This window comes from Acipenser ruthenus, chromosome 26 (genome assembly GCF_902713425.1).
Source record: "Acipenser ruthenus chromosome 26, fAciRut3.2 maternal haplotype, whole genome shotgun sequence".
NCBI classification, from domain to species: Eukaryota; Metazoa; Chordata; class Actinopteri; order Acipenseriformes; family Acipenseridae; genus Acipenser; species Acipenser ruthenus.
Genome location: NC_081214.1, coordinates 2,715,609 through 2,742,500, shown reverse-complemented (window position 1 = coordinate 2,742,500; position 26,892 = coordinate 2,715,609). Strand labels below are relative to the sequence as shown.

The 26,892-nt window shown below is 46.1% G+C and overlaps 1 protein-coding gene across 2 annotated transcripts in view; it reads right to left on the bottom strand.

Moving 5' to 3' along the window:
• Positions 1–17,889, bottom strand: part of LOC117430665 (smoothelin-like protein 2) — a 25,322-nt gene extending 7,433 nt beyond the window's left edge. The window contains exons 1-3 of one of the 2 annotated variants that reach the window (XM_059000916.1): positions 17,832–17,889; positions 9,483–10,649; positions 109–175 (exon numbers count right to left, since the gene is read on the bottom strand). In XM_059000916.1, the coding sequence (XP_058856899.1) occupies positions 109–175; positions 9,483–9,932 (517 nt within the window). In that variant the 5' untranslated portion in view covers positions 9,933–10,649; positions 17,832–17,889. Of the gene's footprint in view, positions 1–108; positions 176–9,482; positions 10,687–17,831 lie in introns of those variants that run through there. The other variant, XM_059000915.1, reaches the window with a different exon arrangement.
• Between the last annotated feature and the right edge of the window lie 9,003 nt (positions 17,890–26,892).

The window sequence follows — 26,892 nt, the reverse complement described above, 5'->3', positions numbered from 1 at the left end:
TTTGATTTCTTCAGATCTCAACCGGATGCTCGTGAGTGTGTGTGTGTGCGAGTGTGGCAGTTCTGTGCAGATCCAGGGAGCGCTGGGGCACCAGTCTGTGTTTCTCACCTGGAAGTAGCTGGTGTCCATTCTCCACGATCCTCTCTGGCTCCGTTGGCTCCTCTCGGTCAATGCTCTGCAGCAACAAAGGAAAGGATGAACTCTCCAGTCGAACAGTGGCCTGTCATTTATCCCCAAGTTATTTTTCATTTGGCTGCTGTGTGTAGCATTTGTCACACCTTCGTAAGGGCTACATAACACATTGCAGAACAGCGTGCATACAGCAGTCCTTTGGGATCACTTTGAAGACAGAAGATTCATGAAATGTGGTCACATTAATGGAGCACTGAACAGTGCATTTCCCATGGCGATTAACACAACTCTGTAGCTATCATATAGCATTTTGGCAGCATTATAGTAATATGTTATGACAGCAAATTTGACGCAGCTGTTATGAATACTTGTATGCAAGTCATGCAGGTTGTCAAAGTGAAGGATAATGCATGTAACCTTCTGAACGCTGTATCCAATACAAATAAAGGGTTACCTAAGCTAGCGTGTGTTCTGTCTTTAATGTCTCTGTTCACGGTATCAAGGTGTCTCAATCAAATACATGTGCCACCCATATCTCATCTGAAATGTGTCCGGTATGCTGGCGTGATGCAACTGGAGTTGATGAACTGATAGCACTGGAGACTGAAGCCTTTAGTCTATGTACACACATGGTGAGACTCACACAGACACAACATCAAGCTTCCCAGCAGCCCCTGCCAGAATATCTCAATCTCTCATCTGGAACAGCACTGATCCCGGACGATTGCCTACAATCCAATTTCCTTCTTGTAATGAGTTGGCATCTCAGCCCACTTGAATTGAACGGACAGACGAGGGCAGGACGTGAACCGCAAACCATACGGTTCAAAGAGGAACGTCTTACCGTTCAACGAGAGGGAAGCCCGGGTCTAACACTCAGTATGACTGACTGATCAGCAGCCAGGAGGAGATCCATTCACACATTGGAAAAACAATATAATGCACATGAACTAGAGGTGGAACAGCTGGTGATTAATATATTATGGATCGTCATTTTGCAAGCCTAAATTAAAACATGAATTGATCAAGTGATCTTGCGCCCTACATGGATCTTCAGATTTCTTCTTCCACTGTAGTTACAGAATCAACAGTTATAATGGTTTTCTCCATGCAGTAGACTCTGCGTACAGGATCACCTCCTTAGAGAACACTTTGCTTGCTTCCCGAGGGGTGTTCTCTTAGCCGGAGATGACTGTACATGCTTTTGAATCCTACAAGTGTTCTCAATGCATAGATCATAGACGATTCCATTAGAAGATGAATTGCACCTCTAACAAAACTCATATGAAAGCGGCACATGTTGGTAAGCATAGCGATTGTATGTCTTTGAGTCATATATGTGGCTGTCACGAGTGGGAGAAAAGTTGAGTCAGTTAAGACTTATAACCAACCAACTCAAACACAGTAAAGAAACACCAAACAACTAAACGAACAAAGTCAACGGCCACTGTGAGAGCTCAGGGAGGAAGCAGCCTTCTCATTTAGCTGCGGCGTGGAGAGCTGTGGGATCAGAGCCAAATGAAAGAAATGAGGACTTGCATTTGTACTGGAGCAGGTATATCCAGAGGAATTTGAATTGAAGAGAGGAGGGCAGAGGGGCACTTCGTTGAAGTGTCACTCCCAGTTACAACAGAAGCAAACACAGAAACACAGAGGCGACTGCAATGGCAAACCCCAGCGACTGCATAGGCAAGGGGGAAAAAAATGCTGTGCAAAACATATCAGGGGCTTTAGGAACCACAGAACCAAACGCAGCCTGGAAACATTGTGGTAAGCAGTCTGAGATTTCCATGATTCAACAGCTTTAATGAAGGGTTACTGCACATGGTAGATTTAAGCAGCTTAATGACCCGCTAACTGCAAAGCAGAGATGACCTCATTATTATGAGCTTGCATGTAACCCGGTTTCTTTCACGTGCCACTCATTTCAACACGGGACGCAACACACTAAGAATCCCTAAGTTACATGACTGCAGTCTCCTGTGCATTATAAGGCTTTGAATACAAAGGAGGTGGACAGTATTATTGAACAGTATATTAATGCATATTCATTTCAATAGCTGCCAACTGCAGGGCCACTAGCAAGGCCCCCAGGGGCCACGTTTAGCCTGCCGGGGCCATCTGGGGTGTAAACGAATTTTTTTTCTCCTGGAGCCCGTCACGGTCAGCCAAGCACGATGTATTTAAACTGCCAGCCCAGGAGCTGCTGGGATACCTTCGGTGCCCCTGTATGCGCTATGCTTCACAAACCAACTAATATATCAGTTTTCCGCAGGTCAGAAAGCATGCTTTCATTCGCTGAAACGCAGCATTCTCCTCCAAGGGAAAGGAGATACAGAATACACTCGAGTGTGTTTTTGTTCATAGCAATGGGCCCCGTCTCCCTGGCAGCGTGACACTAAACAGCTGAATGCTCAAGTGCGACACCTGTTAATAACTTGCAAGTTTCCAGTTCGTGCTGCTGCTGCTGCTGCTGCTGCATTAGCAAATACCAAGACCCTCACAGCCAGGCTGCAGGGCTCAGCAGCCCTGACAGCTGCTCCGGGCTCTCTCTCAGCGCGAGGGAGGGAGGGAGGAGAACACAGCCCTCAGGGCTGCTGACCGGCACTCTTCCAGGCTGGATCACCGATCCACTGCAAAGTGTTAAAGGTCTCCGTTTCCAAGCTTTTACCAGATGAAACGAAGGAGCAGCTCTTTCAGCGAAGCATGGATGAGACTCCCTGTCACAGCCCCCCTCACGTTTAAACTGTTCAGACTACGACAGCTCGAGGTTTGTAGGAAAGTACGCTTTTGGAACCTTCTGAACCTTTTCGTTGTGCTGTAATTAGAACTTTGATCGGGCGTTTTGAAGTTACGGGTAGACAGAGTCCTCTTGTTCTGCAGGACCTTATGGAACACACTGTGCAAATGTGTGACACGGTGCTGTTTTCGTTCCTAATATCGCTGTACGATCGGAGTGCTGCAGGGCTGTTAAACCAGGTGACCTCATGCGCTGAGGAATGCGTGAGGGGGGCGGTGTGGAGTAAACAGCTGGCAGTCACACTGTGACTGGAGATCGATTACATGATAAAAGAGCCCTTGAAAGGATACGGCTGTCTCCTTCTCCCACAGCTTTATCACTGTCTGATTGTGTGACCTACCGGAGCCTTGCAGGAGAGGACTGGGAGCCAGGAGCTCAAGATGGGTGTCACACTCACTGACTGGCTGGGACCTGGAAGGGGGTGTATCCCAGCCAGTAGAACTGGGAGCCAGCGCATATTGGGTTCTAGAGCTCAGCCATTGACTGGCTGTGTGATAAGTGGTATAGCTTAGCAGTTAGATATGGAGGTACTGGTAGGGATCCGGGGTAATCTAATCCAGCTACTCCACATGAGTTAACGTTACCACACACAGGGCAATCACAGTGCGTTCTGCAGAGTATCCGCAATACCAATTGTATGACGGGGGGGGATTCATATTCGCTACTGTTTAAATCATCACACTGTAAATATCTCTTTCTGTATTTGCCACAGAAATGATATTAATTTCTTCTGCTGAGAGCGCCTGTAGAAAACACAATTGAATCATGGACTTTACAAAAGTGAATGATCTCTAGTTCTTTTTGCGTTGCCTTTATTGCAGAGATTATTTCACAGACAGCACCGAGGCACGCTAACAATGACATCATTCTGCAGGAGCCCACACAGTCACCGTGGGGAGGATACCTTGATAAGCGGTAAGATCTCACCTTGGTATTGCTCATCAGCTCACGATTGTGTCAGGGTTAATACACAGCACTGTGATGGAGCTGGTAAAGCAAGGGTGTGACTGGAGAGATTAGTGCAGTCTGTCTGATCTCCTACGAGCTTGCAGCTCAGAGTATGAAGCAACACTGCCCTGCCTCTCTGCCTGTCTGTCTGCAGAGTCTGGCTAGGACTGGTGCACTGGAGTTTACCATCCCTCTGTTTATTTCTGTGCTGCTCGCTCAAAACCATTATGCATCCTCTATTGATATAGGTTAGTCTGAAGCAGGATATTCTGGACTCCGCGACAGACTGGTATTACCGGTTCCCAGAAATGTCAACACATTGTTTGAGTGTCGGAATTGGAACTCGGGCCAGCATGGAATCCGTTCCGTTTTAGAACTCTGGAAGGTTCAGAAGCAGGGCTACTCGGCATGGCTGGCATTCCTAACAGGGTATAGCCCGTGCAAGACCCCCGATTATAAATATCTCTGATGAAAAGGACTTATTAATCTTTTCCTGGCTCCCGTATACCAAATGGAGCTGCAATAAAGGGGCATTGTACTGTAGTTCTGTAAGGCAGGGCAGGGGAACACAATGTTCAAGTTACACTCCCACATGCATGTCGATTGCATGAAAGAATGCTCACCCTTTAAACCAAATTCAAATCCGCTGTATAAAGTATGGAGGGGGTCATTCTCTGCAATAAAGCAACACAATCAAGTCCAATGTAACGTTCAAACAAAGTATTCTGACACACACTCAGACATGACCCTGCTTGCTTTCTGTCGTGTTTTCATCACCACTTAATCCAGTATGACACACGCGCACACACACACACACAAACCAGGGATTCTACAATGCAATGCCCCAGCAGAAAACTACACTACAGCTGTAAAACAATCTGGCATCTATCTAACTAGTAAAGTGCTCCCCCTCTATAACCCCGGAGTCGGGAGCCACAGGGTAGAGAATTGCAAAGCCGTCTTACAACGAGAATCCAAGTGCTAGTGTAAAGGCTGCTGTATAAGGAGGAAGCCTGTAGTCGACTATAGCAGCTGATCAGGAGAGTTTCCAGCAGCGCTAGTTCAATACACCCAGTTGATCCTCCCCAGAAGGACTGGTATCAGAGGGTTGAGCTGCCCCTCTGTGACCCAGAATCCACACCTGCTTCCTGGCTCAGGGTAGGTAAACGGAAACCTTGTCAGAAGTAATTTCCCCAGCGAGTCATGCATGTCTCGCTCAGATTTCTATGTGACTCATTTTGAGCCGCACTCAAAACCCTGGTATGTGGTTTCACACAGGTTTACAAAACACAGGGTCACTACAACAACCGACCACAGAGACCATGTCAGCAGCAGCTCCCTGACCCGCCTTTACAACAGCCAGGCATCACACAGAATAGCTCAACGGCACGGATTTGTACCCTCTGCGGCTTTGAAAAGCTATAGGATTGAAGCATTTTTCCAATATGGTTAATGAAGTCCGGGAAGGAGACACAGGATGTAGCGGTCAGCTGCGGAAATGGAAACGTGGAGAGCGAAAGCGGTAATGACAAACTGGGCTGCTAGGACTGACCGCTCAAATAAAGGTGCTTAGTAATGGGCTAGGAATGAAACGGTGTCTGAATCACTGGCTCTCAACATAAAAAACAACATTCCTCTTCATCCAACAAAGCCCAGACTGGATCACACAAATCCCTTTACTATCATACAGCAATAAAAACACCTACCCGCCCCAGGGAACTACTCCACTGTGACCCCCCGGTGACCCCTCTCTCCCATGCTGGCTAGAGGAGGGGTGAGGTTACCCCTGCAAGAGAACTTTATTAACCAGTAACCGTGACAACGCAAACATATCGCATTGTCTGGTGCTCGTTAACCTGCGCTGGCAGTGGCTGTGTGGCTTTCACAGTGGGGCTTAGTGCATTGTAGTTGTGAGCGTTTGCATAGTTTCATTAATCAGACTCTGTTTTGAAGTCTCTGCTGCCCGCAGCGCTCCGAGTTTTAAAGTGACAGGTCCAGGTGGAAGCATTCTGGATGGGGCAGCCTTGTCAACGCGGGATTAGAGGAATCATTCCTGCCTGCTGACGCGTCCCTGATGAATGCAGGGAGGGTGATTGTCAGCATGGCTGGCTGTGACAGAGCTGCAGGAGGCTCCTAGTCTACATCCACGTACCTGCCAGCAAAAACCACAGCACCTCGGAGAGGTCTCTGTGCGCCATGTATAGTTGTAATGGTGTGTGTGTGAGTGTGTGTGTGTGTGTGTGTGTTTGTTTGAGAGAGCTGTCACTTCCACAGTGAATGTTAAGTGTTAACTAGAATGGTTCTCTGTACAGATAACCACAGGACACTTACGTATCTCTCAGCTCCAATCCCCTCAGCCCTTGCAGTTTCCCCTCACTGCAGCTCTCCTCTCTCAGGCTATTTGCAGCACTGAAACAGGCTTGCTTTCCACAGGTACAGTCAGTGCTGTGTTTGCTTCACTCCCAGTCACTCAGCAATGACCTGCCAGGGTCTCTCCATTGTTTGTGACAGCCTAGTCTTTACCTGGCTTGCTTTTACTGTGCTTGAAAAGACTGTAAGGACAACACATCTCAGGCAGAAGCACACTGCAGTGGAAATGAATCATATTGCTGTTGTGTTTGAAACGGGCAGCATGTTTATTGAATATTTTTGCAGGTATTTGAGCAGGTTCCTTAGGCTCTTCCCATGTTTCCACTATGCACTTACACAGTTATTTCGACATGTTTAATAACATGCTTTGCCGTGCCTCTCTGTGCTTTGCAACGCTTGCCTGTGCTTTAGCATTCTTTCACTGTGCTTTATTACACTTTGTTATGCTTTTACTGCCTGTAGCTCAGCAGTGTTTCATCAGACCAGCTCCAGATGTCTCTTGGAGGGCTGCCTGTTTTCTGGTCCATTGCTTCTGCTAAGTAGACGCAGCAGTAGCCGCAGTACAGCTCCAGTATAATGTTCCAGCTCAGTGAAAACAGGTACAGTGCTCCATTCGCTACACTGGAAGAGTATCCTGAGGTTTAGGAACGCCTGTAGCCAGAGCTAAAGAAACAGCTACATTTTTAAAGCCCTGAAGTTTTGGTCACCTCACTGTAAAAATGACATCATTGCACCGATCCCAGGACTTCATGACATGAGCTAGGAGGATAATCAAGCTGTTAGGATAACCAGGGCTCGGATAATCAGAGCTTTACTGGAAGTGATCTGAGCTGATCGGATTGTAGGTGTAAAAACAGACTCGGAATTAAATAAGCAGGACATTTCACAGGAAAAATAATGTGAAGAAAGAATTCACCAAGCCTTTTACTCCAGCATGTTTCCTAGAAGAGAAAGAGCCTTTAATGTTACACAACTACAAATCAACAGCTTAGGAGCACTTGAGAGTCCAATTCAATTCCTAAGCTAATTCTCCCCCTTCAGGATAAATGTTGTAAAGGTGAGGGAAGGACAGCTTTTCACATGAATGAATGGAGTATCAGCACACCCCTATACTTTAACACCACGGTTTTCTTAAAAACCCAAATCAGAATAACAAAAACAAACTACGAAATCCCTCTCCGTGACTCTGTGATGAGCATGTAAACACCCTGTGACTGCACGCAGCACACCACTGCTGTGAGACATTCCTCGTGCTTTACGTGTCGGGTTAAAACTCTGTGTTTTCAGTTACCAAAGCCCCCTATTACAAACAGAGTAACACCTGATGCGATAAATCAAGCAGGGAGAGCTGACGTTTACAGCAGATCGGGGGAAGAAACTCTGATAGTGTTTCACAGGATGTTTACAACTGCTGCCCTGACAACTAAGCCAGGCTAGATTTACGATGTTACCCAAAGCGGCTGCTCTGAGCCGGGTACTGGCTCTGCTGTGGACTGGCGCTGGGGAGTCCTCTCCCTGGAGCCCTGGAGGTGCCGAGGCTCTGTAAAGGAAACGCAGCCGAGGAGCGGCATGGATTAAATCGATACAGCTCAAGAATAACATCAGCACGGGGCTCCGGCATAAATCACTGTCAGCTTACATGGATTGGTATTGTAAAGGTGAGGAAAGGACAGCTTTTCTGGTTTTGAAATCCACACCTCAAATGAATCGATTTATGCAATGCCTGCTGATAACCGCTTCTCAGAGGCAGTTATGAGTACGCGTGTGAGGATCAGCACCCCCCCCTGGTTTTTACTTTCGGATTCTGGATTCTGAAGGATATAAAGTCCGGACATCAGAGAAAACGCTTCTTGCTGCTGTTTTCAGTCTTGACATCGGAACTGATTCATGCGATTACACGCGAGTCACGTCACTTATGGAACTGCTGCTGATCGTGTTCCCCTTGTGGATGAGAGGAGGTAACGGGATATAAACGCTGATAGCTATCCAGTTAACAGACTGCCAGTTACACCATGCTTTTTTTTCCACTAGAGATGTTGAAATGTAGTCTCGTACAGCATTACACTGTGGTTAAGAAGCACCAGCTCACTCTATATCCACAGTGCGCTGAGAATGAAGGCAGAGGAGACTCCACTCAAACAAGCTGCATCTTACAGGAAAACCCTCAAACAACGAGGAAACAGCTGGGGTTCAAACCAAAAGAACCCAACTTTAATAAATGAACAAATATATTAATGAATGCAACAGCAGGTATCTTTTATAAAATGTGTAATAAAGCACATTGAAAGCACAGTACAGCATAGCTATGCGTTGTATAGAACTCTCGCACACCCTTCACCTCCAGCACTGTAACCAAGCAGAACTGATGAATTACAGTGGAGTCTGTGCAGCACAACAGATTTGTTTGTAGGATGTCATTATTTGCACTTTCTCCCCCCCTTCGCTCCTATCTGTTATAATGAACAGAAGAGATTCAGGCAGCCGCGACAGTGTTGTCTCTGGATTTTTCTCTTATCAGCAAAGAGCAACAAACCCAGTTGGAAGCTTCCCCTCATATCACCACTTCTTCTCCTCTGCTTTGACACACGGTCGATAGTGGAGGTCCATTCTGTATTTACAAGACCGCTGCCGGGCAGCAATGGGGAACGAGAGACTTTGTTACCAGACAGAGGTCAAACTGCCCTTTGCTATTATAATTCAAAAAATCTAATCTGAGTTTCACCAATTGCCTATTTCACTTCAAATCTAGTCTGAAAGCGTCCTGTCATTGCATGCAGTAAAAAATATAGATCTAAAGTATAGAATCAGTGCGATTATCAATTCTTTCTTTTTTTTTTAAAGATGCATGGGGGAATCTCTTCTAGAACTTTTATAAAACAGAAAGAAGATCAATTGAATGTGTACTGTCTATCAAGTACATTGGGTGTTGCATTGAAAAAAAAGTTAAAACTGACCAAGAACATTAGGGTGGATTCAATCCAAACAAAAATATCCTGTTCTACGGCGGCATTCAATTAAACATCCATTTACATGAGGACACGCCCTGAAAACACTCCTGCAATAGCAGAAACGAGGGGTGCTATCGTTCAGGCAACAGTCTCTCTGGAAGATTTAAGTGAATGCCACTAGAAGGGAGGTCAAAAATAACACATAGGTATAGCGAGATCATAACAGTATTTTTTGATTGAATACGCCCCCTAAGTGGCCCAAGCTCTGCCCGGTCATTACTCACGTTGGTCTTGCTGGACACAGCGAAGGTGGCTCGGCTGGAGAAGCGGGCAGAGGCAGCACAGGAGGGGGCTGGCGGGGGGATGCAGGGGGAGTGTGAAGAGCCGGGCGAGGTGGGGGAGCGGGGGGAGTGTGGGGCGGTGCTCTCGTTCCTCTCCCCTGCAGTGTGTCCCAGGCAGGCCGCCCTGGTCAGCAGGTCCACCTGCCTGGCCAGGGCCTCCAGCTGCGCACGGAGCTGCCGGTTCTCCTGCTGCAGCTCGGACACGGAGCGAGACAGCGGGCTGACCAGGCGCAGGGTGTCCTCCATGCGTCGCTCCACCCCCTTCTTGAACACGTTGATGTCCACGTGGATCTCCCGCACCGCGTCCCGCAGTGTGTCCTCGTAGCGGCCCAGCGCCTCGCACACCGTCTGAGCGTCTGCGCTGTCCAGACCGGCCAGCTCGCTCGGGTCCATCCTGACTCGAGACTCCTGAGATCAGCTGAGATTCAAACAGAGCCCAATGCTACCGGAGTAGATGAGTCTCCTGCTCAAAGTGTTTGGCAGAGGTTCACGACACACAGCAATGGTGTACCCAACTCAGAAGACAACTTCCGAGTTGCAAATCTCCTCCTTGCGTTGTCCTTGCAGCTTTCTACCCAAAAGCAATCCCTGCTGGTGACTAGTCTTCGTCTGGAGTTCAAATGGAAGTCTCAAGACTTCTTACATAGAACGGAACTGAATGGAAGCTGAATTGTATAACATATATACAGCAGCAACTAAGCAATGTTACTGCTACCTGCCTGGGGCTCAGAGTCCGTACTGTCAGCTGTGGTTGATTATTCCCAGTCTCCTCCCTTGGAAGCTCTAATAAAAAAAGTCACACATCCAGGTTGAAACTGTTATTTCTTAAGCCTTGGGGGCTTTTCACAATTCCTTCAGATTCTGAAGTGTGTTTTTTCTGTCTGCCCCTCGTTCTCTCTCATCATTCTGTTCCACTTGTTGAACTTCAACTCCTGTCTCTCTCTCTCTCTCTATCTCTCTCTCCACTCCCCGGCACTGAAATGACGCTGAGAGATGCTGTGCCTTTCCTGAAGTGTTGCTCCTTCCCTGAGCCTTTACTACCAGTGTCCTTGCTTGCTCACTGTTGTCATCATCGAGTACGCCAGGCAGGGTGAAAGAGCCGTCCCCCTTCTGAGTGTGTGTGTGTGTGTGTGAGAGAGAGAGAGAGAGAGAGAGAGAGAGAGAGAGAGAGATGTAATTACAAAATCAAGGGGAGGCTGTGCTGTAGCTGCAGAAGATTGGCTCAGGCTCTGCTTTTTTTTGGATGGGAGATAGCGAGAGAGGGAGGGAGGGGAGAGCAGCTGGTAAAGACGTATAAAGGGGAGGATTGCTGGAGTTTAGGAGTTAAAGATATTAGCTGGGGGAGGGGGGGGAGTCAGAACAGCGTCTCTAGTTCCCTGTGTAACGAGATATTGTCTAAACAAACATTCCTTATCATTGTAGAGGTGGGGGGTAGGGAGACTGACAGAGAGAGGTGAGGGAGCTGCACACACACACACACACACACACACGCACACGCACACGCACACGCACACACACACACAGGGATGTATAGCTAGCATTATTCATACCATGCATAAAACCTCATAAACCAGTTGGCCTTGTTTTTTTTTTGTGTGCATTCAGGTTGATATCCACAATTTACAGACACCTCTCCACACAAATCGCGATGCAACCTTGCAACCTGAACAATAGTTGAAAAACAAGACAGCAAAGTGTACAGCAGCATACTGTAATAAAGCACAGCAAACTGCAGTAAAACATAGAAAACGCAGCAAAGCATTGACAGGCCTTTGCCAGCAGAGGCCATGGTAAAGCGTGGTAAACGCATGGCAAATGCAACATTGGCTAACCATTTATGCACAGTGTAAAAAGTTTGTTTGTAAAAAAGAAACATTGATGTTACAAAGCTTTAAATAAAACAGGAGGTTAATTTAGGTTTCTCGCTAGGCTTGCCAGATTGGGAGAATCCAGATGAGGGATGGGCGGTCAGTCTGCGCTCATGGAAACGAGGCAGAAGGGAGCCTGGCTTTCTAGCAGAGCAGGCAGCAGGTTATCTCTGAACATGGAGACCTGTGTTCTGTGATAAGGATGGTGACGTGCCATCCCAGCAGACCCTTACAACACACGCACAGTCACACGCACAGTCACACACACACAAAGGCTTCCTACACAGAGATTTCACAACCCCGGAGTTTCACAGCAGTGAGAGGGCAGGAATTGACTCACCTATGATAACACAATCAAAGACAATCATAACCCCCACACACAGAACCAAGTAGGTCCGATTACTGCGAGGTTGGGTAAGTCAGGGCCCCTTGCAAACAAGCTGTCATCTCTGGTTGCAATATTAGAATAATTATGTTTACAACAACTACCGGTAATAAAGGAAATGACAACTGAAATATAACCACACAAGTGTCATATTAAAACAAAACAGTTCAAATAAATATAATCAAAATAATACATAGGACATCTTTACATTTATAAATCTTTCCCAACCAGCCAACAAATTGCATTCCAAGATGCAAAGTCTGTTAAACATTATTTAATTGCATTTTTTTTTTGTTCTCGAACACTAATCCATTCCAAGTCAATGAAAAGCACTTTCATTCATTTTCTCAAAGGCTGTACCAGCCCTGACTGCTTTGAAAAGGGACACATTCCTGACACAGGGTCAGGCTGGACAGGCTGTGGTAATAACAGCTTTCAAAGAGGTAAACTATTTCAATCTCAGCAGAGAAACAGCGAACGCCTCCCTCTCCTGCCACAGCAGGGTGAAGGGGTAGGGGTGACTGGTGCGTGGGAACAGCCTCACGAAACGGGCCCTCCAGCTTTTCCCCTTGTTTTTAAATTGCTGTGGAGTTGCTTTACGAGCCCTCGTAAACAAGCTGCCATAGTCATTTAAACAATTTACAGCTTTCAAAGTTGTCTGCGCTCAGAAAGCATGGAGGCTCTACCTCTCAATGCTGTCCTGCAAGCTGAAACAAAAGCTGTAAAGTGAGAGCACAGGATTCTCAGAGCTCTTCCTCCACGACATCGTTAGCATGATATTTTCACAAAGTAATAACGCACACGATAAAGTTATCAAACCAGAAATAAACACCTCAGACTTTGCTGTGCTTTTACTATAGGAAACTCTACCATCGCGTTTATAAACCAAAAGCAGGGACTAAGAATCTCAATGCAGTGTTTGTGTGCCATGCAGAATGCATAGGAGAGTACAGTGAACCCGAACGAGGGCGGTGGAGAGCTGGCGATCACCTGCCTTCTCCTGCCAGCAACATGCATGTGTGTTTAAGGTTCAGGTTTTGCGTTTCAAAGGCTTGTTTTCCAGCGAGGTCCAGGGGAAAGGTCCCTCCCTTCCTCAGAGGAGTGGACTGGCTGCAGCTGTAAACTCCAGGAGGGATAGGAGCAGACAATAAAATAAAAAGAGGTTATTTATAGAGACTAGAAGCTGTGTTTAATGAGGATCCCAGGGGCAGTTTGAGCCGGTCAGAGATGGAACAAACACAAGCCCTCTTTGCTGGAAAAGCACGCTGCTCTTTTTTTAAAGGACACTGTAAACACTGGCTGACTGCAGGAGCGCTTCTGGGCTGATGGACAATGTTAGCACAGGGGCAGCTCGAAGGGAGACATCCCTGCTAATAATGCCCTGGCTTGTTTTCTAGCACAGCCCCTGGCGTTATCTTAATTAACACAGTTAACTTGAAAATAAACACAGGCTGGAGAGCTGGCGAACTGGTGGCACGCTCATGTTAATGGGGCAACTGGTTTTTCGCAATAAAAAGAAACCCATTTATAGACCCACATGGAAGTTTAGCACAGTATTTGTACAGTTTCCTCGTACTTTACCATAGTTTGCCCTGGCTTCCCATGTTTATTAACATGCTTTACCATCCCTCGCTGGTCTTTACAATGCTTACAGAAGCTTCACCGTGTTTTCAAAGTGCTTTATTACACATGGCTGTGCTTTTACTGTGGGAAACTCTTATAAGGGGAGTAGTGGTACAATAAACCGTCTCACATTCAATGTTTATTCAGTAAAACAGAAACTAATTCAAGGAGACCAATGTTTCGGCCAATTCCTTAATCACTTTGTTGTTTCAGTTGAGGGAGTTTTCAGGAAGTTCCATTGAAACAGGTCTATTTTAAACAGTAAGGAGGTATCATATTAATTCTGAAACGCTGTAATAACACTAATAATAATAATAATAATAATAATAATAATAATAATAATAATAATAATAATAATAAGAAGTACAAAGATAAAGGTCATTGTTTACATGGAGATTTGAATTAACAAGGCCAATCCAGCGCCATCCCTTTGAAGTTCCTGCTCAAAGCTTCAGGCAAAAGAAACGTCTCTTCAGCATTGTTATTACTTTATTATTATTATTATCTTTATTAATAAGTTGTTTGGAGCAAAGCACTTCCCTGTAGTGACTGGCAGGCAGCAGCTGTGGCCGTGTCCCTGTGTGTGTGTGTGTGTGTGTGAGACGGTGTGTGTGTGTGTGTGTGTGTGATGGTGTGTGTGTGTGTGTGTGTGTGTGTGTGAGATGGTGTGTGTGTGTGTGTGTGTGTGATGGTGTGTGTGTGTGTGTGTGTGTGTGTGTGAGATGGTGTGCGCGTGTGTGTGTGTGTGTGTGTGTGTGTGTGTGTGTGTGATGGTGTGTGTGTGTGTGTGTGTGTGTGCGCGTGTGTGTGTGTGTGTGTGTGTGTGTGTGTGAGATGGTGTGTGTGTGCGTGTGTGTGTGTGTGTGTGTATGCGTGTGTGCGCGCGTGTGTTGAGAGGGAGAGCTGTTGTTTCAAGGTTTCTTGTCCGCTTTCCCTTGACCGCTCTGCTTTTCCTCACTGGGGTGAGACGCCACAGCACTTCCTTTCTCTAGTTTAGCCAGCGCTCTCTTTAAAGGACGGGGGGGGGGGGGGGGGGTTCTATGAGGAGCAGAGTTATCAATTACTTAATCAAACCCTTCGTTGAACTAATAATGTGCTTAATTAGACCCTTTTGATTGTTCCCAGCTCCTAATAAGTTCCAGATTTCAAGTTACTTATAAAATGGTATGGTTAACATGAAATCTCCAACTGTTTAAAAGCTGAGCACAATTTAAAAGGTCTAATTAAGCTCATGAATAGTTCAATTAGAGCTCAATGAAGTAATTGAGAGCTCAGTTGGAATGAAAGCCAGCAGACACAGGGGGTCCCTCAGGACCAGGACTGGGAAACGCTGCTCTACTAGACTTAGTTTATTAAGGGGTGACCAAAGAAGTGGGGTAACACTTTCCATGCAGCGTCTCCAATTACTGTGGATTCACATCGCAGTTACTTAGATACACATCATTATGTTTTTATGCATAGTTACAATGTCAATCTTTTTGTAGGAAAGGGTTAGGGTTGGGGTTGGGGTTAGGATCAAGGTTAGGGTTAGGAGAGGTACCTTGTAAAGATGTATCATTACATTGTAATTATGTGGAAGTACACATGTATTTGCTAAGTAACTGTTATGTAAACAGTACAGACACTTTGTGTAGTGTTGGTGCCCAAAGCAGACCCCTCACTCTTTCCCAAGTCAGGAACAAGACACCATGTGGGGGTCCCAAGGGTGCTGGGGGTCCCCGCTGAGATTGACCCACAGACAGGGGTGCTGGGTGCTGGGGCTTCCATCATATACAGGGGTTACAGTTTTGTTCAATGGCTTTCAGCACCCCCACTTTATAAAGCGTTCCAGCGCCTCTGCCCACAGACCCAGAGGACTGCATTCAGCAGAGCAAATCTACCAAGTGTGCTGCAGGAATCGACTCGCTTGACAGACCTGTAGAGCCCTCTACACCAAGAACCTCTAAGGACGAGGGTACCACGTAATGCATTTAGCACGATTCCAGCATAACGACCCAATAATTACACTGTAGTTTCCTAACAATGGCTCAGTAATCGCCTTGCACGATGTCATTTAGAAGTGTTGCTTAATAAATATGCTTTACATTAACCACAGTCTCTGGCTTAGTGCGTTGGAGCCACAGAAGCGCCAGAGCTGATGCTTGTACAAATCCACACCTTGCTTCGGAAGTGTCGCGTTTGGATAATATATTCTAACGCGGACGCTAGCCTGTGCAAACTTCAAAATCCACAATTTAATAGCGCTGTCAAGCCACAGAGATTTCAGTACAAAAAAGAGCTTTATTCTTTCACTGTGTATCTTTAATCAGTTTCGCGGTGTTGCGGTTTCTTGAAAGCATGGTTACCGCGGCAACCAAAACAGCACAAACACATTCCCAGAACACAATGTTAATGACATCATGTTTTAAAAAACACTGAAGTAATTGCGAGCCAGAAGCCGAGAAGTCACTTGAGGTGTGGTACTGCAAAAGAACAAAAAAATAAAATTAATCTGACATAATGCTGAAGTAAGAGAGTCGAGAGCAGTTTAAAACCTGCCTCTTTATAAAAAAAAAGGGGGGTCTCACGATGATATCAACCATCTCTAACGTCATCGCAGACATTAAAGCACCGTGCATCTGCAGATGTCGAAGCAGTTTAAATGGGACGGCACACAGCTGAAGCTATGTCAAGACATGAAGCTACCAGGAGCTGCGAGTCAAACAAAGCAGGATCCTTTTAGCTCCTATTCCAATCACACAGACCCCCAGGGAGCCAAGGGCTGCGATTGTTTTTCACTGTTCCTTTCTGAGAAAACAGGAGCAACCAAACTGCTCGATGTTTAGCTCGATGAAGCTCGTAGGTTGGTCGCACGCTCGAAAATATATTCTTTTAGACTTGACCGCTAATAATTGTATGCATCAGGTTCCTATTAAACTATTTTTAAAAATGATTGATTAAAACAAAACATGAAACAAACGCAACGCGTTTGGACAGATAGCGCGTCTTCATCAGGTGTTGCAAAGATTGATTATTTTGCTTTGCAGCGACCCGCTCAAAAAAAAAAAAACCTGTTCAGCATTAAAAATCCCGAGGAAAAAGGTCGGGAGTCTGACTTTGAGCTGCGAGTCTCAGCCCTGCTCGCTGCCTCCTCCACTATAAATCTGCTGGCTGTAGGGCGAGTGAGTGAGTGAGTGTCTGTGTGCGAGTGTGCGTGTGTGGGTGTCTTTTTATTAAAATATAGAGATCTGCTTTTAATAACAAACAGAGCTTCCATGTGAACCGTTCATTTATGAACATTTCCATAGTTCACTGGTCATCTGCTGGGCAGTGCTTCAATCACCCCACTTCTCTCATGTGCTTTGAATGTATAGCTACAGACTGTTCTGTAGATGTGCAGTTTACTGCACTAGACCACGGTAACGGCTAAAGCACAGAATATCGGATACACCCTAAAATGCAGGAGCTCCTTCCCTTTGGGAATCGCTTCCAGATTGGATCCGGAATGCTGAGTCCGTCACTGTTTTAAAATCTGAGCTCAAAACACATCTCTTTGATTTGGCCTTTTGCTAGCCAGCAGTTTGGAGCTCTTGTGGTTTATGATGTCATCAGAACCCATCCATGTAATTATAACCTTGTAATTCACTGCAGCCCATCAGCTACCCTATATAGAAGTTACAGACCCTCACAATGTCAGCAATGACAGCACCTACAGTATGACTATCTACCACATCTACCAGTGAGTGCATACAGCTATACTGCATGAGGTATATCTGCTACACTGTGTTCCATGCAGGAAAGGGTGCATCCCTCTCTAAACAGTGTGTAGGAAACACACTCCTGGCTCCCCAAGTGAGGCCCATCCATTCCTTGAAGGCTCTTCTCTCACCAAGGTAAGACAATGCCAGCGCTGTCTCAGAGTGATGACAGATTCATTAGGAAAGGCATGATGTCATGCTCGCGATGCCCGCCAAACTCTCTGTAATATCCATCAATTGTTTCTATATTGCTGTGAACATGGAATTCAGAATGACATCATCAAAGACTCTTCATCATGCCCCAGGGGCCTGCTTCTATTTGAGTCCTGAGACAGAGAGAGGAGGAAGGGGCGAGAGAAGGGGGTTACAGAGAGAGGGGGGGTTACAGAGAAGGGGTTACAGAGAGGGAGAGAGAAAGAGAGAGAGGAGGGGTTACAGAGAGAGAGATGGGGGTTACAGAGAGAGAGAGAGAGAGGGGGGTTACAGAGAGAGAGAGGGAGTTATAGAGAGAGAGAGAGAGAGGTGGGGGTTACAGAGAGAGAGAGAGGGGGTTACAGAGAAGGGGTTACAGAGAGGAGAGAGCGAGAGAGAGAGAGAGAGAGAAAGAGAGAGAGAGAGAGAGAGAGAGGAGAGAGAGAGAGAAGCACAATCAGGAGCCACGGCCATTATTGTCCCTCACCTTTTCTCAGCACTGAAAAAACACTTTGCAGCTGCCAGCTTCTGGTCCACTTGATACTAAATAAGGAGTTTTGAAAGCGAGAGCACGCACTTTAATAAACATGCAGGAATAGAGGGTGCAGTCCTGCCAGAGAGGTCCTGCACAGGCAAGCTTCACTGCCCAAGTAAAGGAAGCAGCCAAGCTTCATTAGTCTGTGTTTTCATTGGCCAGCATGGGGCCAGATTAAGTTGGCCAAATCAAGGGGAGTTCAATTGCTTTCACTATCTTGAAATCGCACCAGGTGAAATCACCAAGGAAGCGCAACACTACAGGTCTGTTTCATGCAGTGCAGTATTGTACTGGTCTTTTTTTAAATGCAATTCCACTAATATGTTTCTGGTTATACTTTATAACGTCACCGACACAAATATAATTGTGTATGAACTAACGTATTTCCTATTGAATTCCTAGAAGTTAGTAAGCACACATTTAAATTCAGTACAGATTGATAAATGGTGCATGATTAATTAACGTTAGTGTTAGGGATGCATCACTGAATTTAACAGCGAATCGCACACTTGTTCAATATAATCGAATAACAGGCACTCATTTGAAAGCGTTACCAAGCTTCCTGTTGTAGCATTTTCTGTAATGGTTGTGTTTCCTTTCTGCACAGCTGTAGTCTGGGTGCTGCTCAACTATTTACTCCAGAGCTTGAGAGAGTCCTCGGAGCTCTACGAGGGATCAGACTGAGGTCAAGGGTCACGCCCCGGCACCACATGCCAGGCTGACCCTGCTCTTAAAGGCAGTGATTACCATGCAGGCTGGAGCCGCTCGCCACCCACAGACACACAGGGGTCCGGGCCAGCCGGTGCTTAAGCAGACCTGTCAGGGCAGTATGCTCACTTGAGAGCTAATCTAATGAAAATAGACTGGAGCTGGGAACCAAAACAGCAGGAGGAAACCCAGTCGAATCAACAGGGGGAAAAAAAGCAAGTCTTCACCCCCCGCTTCACATAGCTGCGCTCCCTTTGCGTAGAGAGCCCAAGCAAGCAAGGGGAATGCATTTCAACCACAGACATTAGCACCCGTTTAAGAGCTTCACCTGCGGTACATGCATTTGATGGCAGTGTTTTCAGTGTGGGGTTGCAGGAGTCCACAGACCTAGCCCCCTTCCTAACAGGGACAGAGAAACAGAAAAAAAAATATTCTGCTGTGCCCCAAGCCCGTGGTCTGATTTTGTGACGCGGTCCAATCCCTGAAATACTCGTCAGGCACGCGGTAGCTCACGGTGAGAGACTGCAGCACACGCGCTGCACAATCCTACTGGCGTGGTTGAGTTTAATCTGAGTCACTCGTCCCTTTGAAGAGACAGCACTCAAGAGCACTGAGTGCTAAGACAGGCCACGTCTCCATGACAACCAGCTTCAATGACTACAGAACCCTAGTTTCTCAGAAGAGGTCCCCTAAAAAAACTGAGTAAAAGTGGGGTTAATTGGAATAAAAATACAATGTTTGAGGACCCAACTTATATGGGAAAGTGAACATATACATTAGGTAGTGCTGCCATGACTTCCTCTTTGCTAGGAACCATGGGAGTCCTACAATCACATGATTTACAGGAGACACAGCGACTGGAAGGCAGTTCCAAAGGCTGCTGGAACATCTTGAAAGCTAAAATGACCTTGAGGCTCTCCCTTCTAATCCAGGGAGTTGAAGACAGCAGTGAGGACAGCGCAGCTGTGAGGGAGCCCGAGCCCCAGCGTGAGAGGAGGGGGAAGCAGGGAGAGGTGACTCCGATAAACACAGCGAGGCAGAGAGAGACGGAGAAGATAACGAAAAATGGAAAAAGTGAGGCACTGGCTGGCATCATCCCAAACTGGGGACAGATAACCTTTCATGGATCATTTCTCCACATACTGCAGAGAATAAGACAATACTGTATGAAAGAGAACACATCACATGCTAGCATTATATACCAATGACATTGGAAACAATCTGGTTCCACAGGGGTAACATTTTCCTTATTTGACATTACAGTGGTGTTAGTCAATACACATTGCTGTCTATCTGAAGCAGTGTGTGCTAACCTATCAGACTGCCAGTGCAGGGAATGCTGCTGTCTGCTAATCCTGTACAGTTTCTACAGAGTAAAGCTGCTCTCATGTAATGACTAATCAGTTCAAGGAGGGGTGTTGGAAACAAAGACTTTAATGCTGTGATTAAAGCATTCACTTCACACAGACAGACAGGGTCTGCTTAATATCACTGCTTGAAATGCTGTAAATATTAAATAAAAAGAGAATTAACAGCTGAGCAGCCGGCAGAATAGCAATTACAGACCATGTGATAGAACACAGACACACAGACACGCACACGCACGCACTGACACGCACACACTGACACGCACACACACACACACACACCAGCGACAGCGAGATCTCACATCGGGCTGGAGTTTCCATTCCCCTTACTAAACTGTATTTAAGTCAACCAAGTTTTAAGGACATGTATTATTAAGTTACAATAAATGTCATTTAGGGGTAGAGGGAACATATGAAAGAGGCTGAATGACAGAAAGGGGGATTATAGGATCAGTTTAAAAGAATGAGGTCATGTCTATCATTAACATCACAGTGGAGAAAAGGGCCCAAAAAAAAAAAAAAAAAAAAAAACAACACAGCACATGGTTAAAGTAAAAGGGTGAAAAACTAAAGTCTAATTTGTGAGCACACATCCTTCACACTTAAATACTCACACAGGGATTAATAACACGTGTTTGAACAATCTTCCTGAACTTGTTTTTTTTGGGGAGATTTCATACTCGAGTTGCATTTTATAATATATCACGTATGGGAAAGTAAAGCTGACATTTATTACAAGCAGCAGTGCATTGTGGAAACGGAGACCGTGAGAGACCGAATGACCTCATGAAAAGTGGAGCACGCCCAGACAAGCTTCTTCCACTCAACCCTCTCTCGCTCCGCGGTAAAAAATGAACGCAGTACCTTTTAAAAAGGGGTTCTGCCCTTCCCAAAAAGAAAGAAAACAAGCCATGTTCTCCACCTTCCACTAAAACAGAAAGAAAACAGACCTGAAGTGTGAATACGAGCGCAAGAAAGCTTCAATTCTTTCAGCCCAGTAAAAAAATAAAGCTGCAGTTTTTCCCAGTTGTGCTGCTGAAAGTAGGCCTCTCTTTTGACCTCACTTCCTTTCCCAATGAGGCCTGTGGGGAGGTTGCCACGGGAACGCGGCTCCAGCCGTTCTCTTCTGTTACTGGAACTGTTCCTCTGCCCTTTACAAGTTGTTATTTTAATGGGTTATATTTGTGCTGGGACTGTGACCTCTGACCCCTCCCCAGTCCACATGGGTCCTATTTTTACCTTAGCGGCCTTGTTATTTTTTTGGACTCTGGAGCCCGGAGCTGTAGTAGCCCTGCATGCCAGTTGCCTGTCCCGTTGCTATCTTCAATCGAGGCCTGGGACCATGTTGATGCTTTGAGGGATCTGACAAGCCAGGCCTTGTATTCCTTGAGTTAATCATTTTGTTTGTTGCCACTGTGTGTTTGAATGCACTGCTGTGTGTTCTGTCTGTGTCCTTGCCTAGCTTCAGTATCCTGGTAAACAAACACTAAACATGACAAGCTGCCCTTTGTCAGAGACACGTGGAGGCTCAGCACTGAAGAGATAGCGAGGCACCAGGATAGAGAACGTATCTGCAGCAATGCCTTCAGTCAAGCAGAGCCAAACATGGCTCTATCATCTCCTAGACGAGCGCTGGACTGAGCAGTCCAATGAACCGTCTGATTTCAGAACAACTAAATATATGCAGGGAATGTCCTTTTATTGGCCGCTGTGGAGCAGTTGGGAAAGCAGCCGGTTTATAGAGCAGTTCTGCTGTCTGTAGCTATTTCCTCAGCACAGGTTTATAAAGAATGCACTAAAACCCTGACAGGCCAGCCAATCAGAGCCCGCCGTGGGCTTCCCTGGTCACCTGACAGCGTTGCCATGGCAGCAGGTTCAACTCCAGGACTGTGCTCAAAAGAGACAAAACAAGGTCATCTTTTCAGATGCCTTTTTTTTTTTTTTTTTTGGCAACAGCAGATTCGTGCAAGAGACATTTTCAAGCTACCCTCTTGCCCCCTCAGCCCGTGCAAAATTCAAAGAAGAAAACCGATTTGAGCAAATTGAAGGAAATTGATTTGAAAATGTCGTCACATTCGTTGCCGGGAAATGAATTTTGTTTTTTTCTTCAGACTGCAATGGCTTTAAACCCTCCTGTTAGCTTTATGAACCGGTCCCTCTTTCAGTTCTTCGTTTTTTTAATTTCGTCAGGATAGGGAAATATTTCAAGTATAACTCTGTAGATAAATGGTTGCATCCTGGTACCTTTGCCACGGGTCACAGTGCCTGCCTGAAGAGGTACAGCACTAGGGAGCTGAACCAACTTATAAAACTCAAGCAAAGAACCAAACATGAGAAAGAAGGGGCTGGCAAGGAAACAGATTTTGGTTGGCACTCCAGCAAAGATCCATTAAAGGGATGCATTATTTTCAAGAACCTAATTCTACTTCATATGCTTTCTGCATCGGTCTGCAAGCGTGCCCACGCTCACAGACTACTGCATGGTTGCATGCAGCCCTGTATTAACTGTACTGTCCTCTGGTCCCGCGCAGCTCAGCTCCACGCAGCTGTTTGAGATCGCATTCCAGCACAATGCTCAGCAACCCATTATAATATTTATAGTAGGAGTACTGTGTAGTGCCTTTGTGTGTTTAAACTCATGACAGCAGCAATTCAAACAGCCGCGAGATCATTAAAGCTGCCCCATACACTTTCAAATTGGTTTGCTTTTTTACTCACTTGACAAGGTCGTTGCCTTATAATCCTGGGCTGTAAATATCAGATCTCATCGTCGTTCTCCTGGGAAATGTTTTCCAAAAACATTTTCTAAACTTGACGTCACTGTGAACTACAGAGCAGCATGGCTGAGCAGGGTAAGGAATGGTACAAGGATGTGGCAAAAGCGCTGTGAAATTAAAATCCCGATTCGTTTCGGGTAGGGTTATTACTGCTTGAATAAGAGATGTCGCCTTGAGCTGATCAAACCGTGCAAAGCGACGTCTCTCGTGATCGCAGACTCCCTAGACTCCATATGGGATTTAAAATGAAAAGAATTACTAGAACGTCCCAGGACTGTACTGACAGGGGGCTGAACTGGGTGCTTTATGAACAGATGACAGGGTTACAGTCAAGCCCAACTGCTTTGGACTCCAGTGCTGAAACACAGGCGGTGATATCATTTATGGTTACAGATAATTAGCTCAAAAACTATTTGAAATATTACCTGAAAGAGTGAGTTTTTCAGTCTATCAATTACTTTTCTTCTTCATGAAGTAATTCTAGTGAGTGGATCCTGATTCTCCTTGGATCTAAAGCTGCATGCTATATATACACATCACTATTTAGTAAGGCTAAAAGAAAAAAGACAAACATTTTCACTAGAAGTCTTTCTCGTCAACGTTAGCTGACGTTCATATCTCCAGATTGTTGCAGTCTGCAGAGTGTGAACATTTCTCAATGGTCTCAGTGGGCCGATGATCGCTGTTTGTCACGTAGAAACGCAGGACTCAGAAAGAGAAGCATACAATAAAATGGGTGCCGGGCTGACTTGAGACAGGAAAACAGACGAGGCACAGACCCGCGATACCCGAGACTGTGTGAGGCTGCATTCCGGGGGTCTCTCTCATTCTTTCCAGTTCAGTGATCGAAGTGTCCCGGGACAGGTAACCTGACACAGGCACGAGGAGCCAGCTGGAAGCCGTTTGGGGAGGGGGAGGGGGGGGTTGCTGAGTTACACCACCTGTGCTGGGCTGGGAATGGGTGTAAGGGATTCATACCCATATTGATATAGCATCTGATGTATATATTTTATATATAGAAGTGGAACGTGTAACTGCTTCTTAACCACTGCCCGCAGGACATGCAAATCCACAGCAAAGAGGACATACAGTGGTATAGCATCACGCTACAGCTATAGCTGGCCTGTTGTTGGCTGCCGCTGCCAGTAGAGGGCAGCATGGGGACTGTCGTGGTTTCTTGTAAGACCGAGGACAGCACGGTGGACTCCCTGCCCACGTTACTGTAGAGCTCTACGCTTGTACAATCTTTTTTCTCCCTTGATACAGCCAGTGTTTGAAATCACACGGATCTGCGGCCCGAGGGAAACTTTCGAAACGCAGTCATCACAGTGTGTTTTGTTTTTCAGAGACCTTTAAAAAAAACAATTTCACAGGTGCAGCGGCTGAGGGCCAGCCACTTTTGGCACCCTGAGAACAAAACAGTTTGTTGCTTTTTATTTGCTTTTTTTATTATAGAAATGTCCTGCCAGAAGAGTTTGTGTAAAGCTATGTTAGGTCTGGGGCCCTGGGCAGTGAGGAATAGCGGTTCACATGAAGCATTGGAAAGGCAGTGGGGTCCGATCCCAGCCCCCGACTGTCTGTCAGCTGAGGATCCTGTATCTCTATTCACTTTGTAGACATTTTAAGGAAATTACACATTCAGTCATATGTATGGAAGCTTAGTTAGGTTAACAAACTTCTCAGAAAGCATTTAAGCGTTGCACACAAGGATCACAATCCCTCATCTATAGGCTTCAATGCACAGCACAGCTCTTATTAAAAAAAATAAACCAGCAAAAAGCTACTTCTGAAAAGACGTGCAGAAGTGGGTTGGGATGGTGCGGCTGTGACCAGTGCATTGCAAAATGTAATAAAGTAACATAAAAGCATGGGGAAGCATAGGTAAGCACTGGAAAGCCCACAGCAGTATGGTAAAAGCATATAAAATAAACCATTGCAAAACATGGTATAGTAAATTATGGGAAAATCCTGGGAAAACTGTATAAGCTGAATAAGACAGTTTCCAGAAAGTCTTTAAGGTTAAACTGCAGTGTTGAAATGCAGAGGGGCTCGCGGGAGCTGGAGTCTCAGAAAGCTTTCCTAATGACCGTGTTCCCCCCTCTCTCTCCCCCCCCCGCTCCCCCTTTAGTTAGATTCGGGGTCTCCAGAGACATGCACGCTCAAGCAAACTTCTCGGAATATGAACCCTGCTATATCTATACCCCCCCCCCCCCCCCCCCCCAAGGCAGGCTGCAACGCCAGTGCTTGTTAACCTGTGTTTCCATGAATGACTTTCCCATAAGGAAAGCCAACTGTAAATGTCAGCTCCCACAGGAGCAGGTTATTAACTTCAGTAACTGCCCTGCAGGCGACCCCTGGTTTTTCCACTGACAAGGCATTCTTTTTACAGTTTTGGAGAGTTCAGGATTCATTTTAGATTGAGATCAGATTATTTGGCAAGACGCATTGATTATGCCTAATTCTAAAACGACATTCCTTTAGAAAGCACACTGTGCTGTCCTCGTACACGCTTTGATAGTCAAAGGAATCGAATATGGCTTCTGACTTCTACTTTCGAGATATGATCTGAGCATTTAAAAGTTTTAATCATTTCAAGACATACATCAGAAAATAAGACGGTTCTTGGTTTTTTTAAATGTTGCTGTAACACTGTTCTTGAGCAGCATTATGTTTATTTTGAAATCTCTGTTGTAGCGCTAAGGGGGGGGGAGAATGGCAGTGTAAAAACTGTAGCGTCACTATTGTTTTGCCTCTAAAATGAACTCTGTGGGGTCAGAAGTCATTGGGGGGTTGCGGGAGGTGAAGGATGGAGAGGGGGGAAGGGGTGATGGCATGTGCCCATGTCACTCAAAGCGTGTCGTGCCACGGAGACACCCAGGATTAATGGTTTAACACAGTGGCTCTGTGCCACTTTAGGAGGGGGGAGGGGGGCAGGGGAGGGGGACATGGTAAAACCTGACACCGATACCAAACACAGGGTCTGGAGGTGAAATGTGTATTTCCACTTCGGAGAGCATCACATGCCCGATAGCATTACAAGAGGGGCTTGGCTTCATGCAGCTTCGTGGCTCAGTGTACCTGTGTCACAGCGAGGACATTACTGGTCTTAATGGGCTGTTCATTTTCTGAAAGATCGCTCTGCAATGGCAGATCCGCGGGGGTCAGAAGCTTTCTCTGAAAATCAGGAGCACGCAAACACACAGCCCCTGTCCTGCCAGGTCAATATATCCTAGGAATCAGATCACAACCCACTGGCGGGTACTAACTGAGATCTGGAACTGGGTTTCCTGTTCTGATAAACAGAATTATGAAATGAATTCAAAGACACGCACTGTAGCTGTCTGCAGTGGAGTTTCCTTCTGTCCCAGACTCACAGCTGCTGCAGGTTCAAATCCAGACCAGCTCCCAAGTGAAATGAGTCTGCTCGTCTCAGCTTGGTCCACATCAGTCCTCATCATCACACAAGGCAGCACCCAGGAGGCTGGGGCAGGCAGGGTGTGTTTAGGGCTTAGTGAATGCATGGGAATGCACAGGCAAGCACTGTAAAGCCCAGAGCAGTATGGTATATTTAAAAAACACATTGCAAAACATGATAAACTATACATAGTGGAGAGAACAAAGCTCTCTGACAGCTGATGACACAGACACTTTGATAAGAGCGAGCCTGCAGGCCTGGTTAGGTAATCAGTTGGTTTCTTTAGGATACGTCAAGCCAGATAAGTGCTGATCCAAGACACCTCGAGTCACTTAGAGAAGCCAGCGAGGCATGAGAAGCTATGAATCAGCCTGCCAGGAAGGGGAGGGACCAGCCTGGGAAGATAAACCTGCACGTTGTCTTTGATTTTCACATTGCGGTCATCTTTGAGTAGAGAAGGAGTGTCCTGTTATTATCACGCAGCTCTGGCTCTGTGAACTAAACAGACAGGCTCCTTCAAGGACCTGCAGCAGCGGGAGGTTATGATCGGACCTGGGGTCAATTAGAATTAGGGTTACCATGTGATTCCATGTGCACCAGGACAGTTTGGCACAGCTCAGACTCACACCCCAGTGCATTCTGGTAAGTGTAGTCCTGCTTTGTAGAATCTCTCCTATCAAAACAAATACACATGGGAGTTGTTGTTATACTAACAGCACATGACACAGAGCTGGTGTTTTCCACAC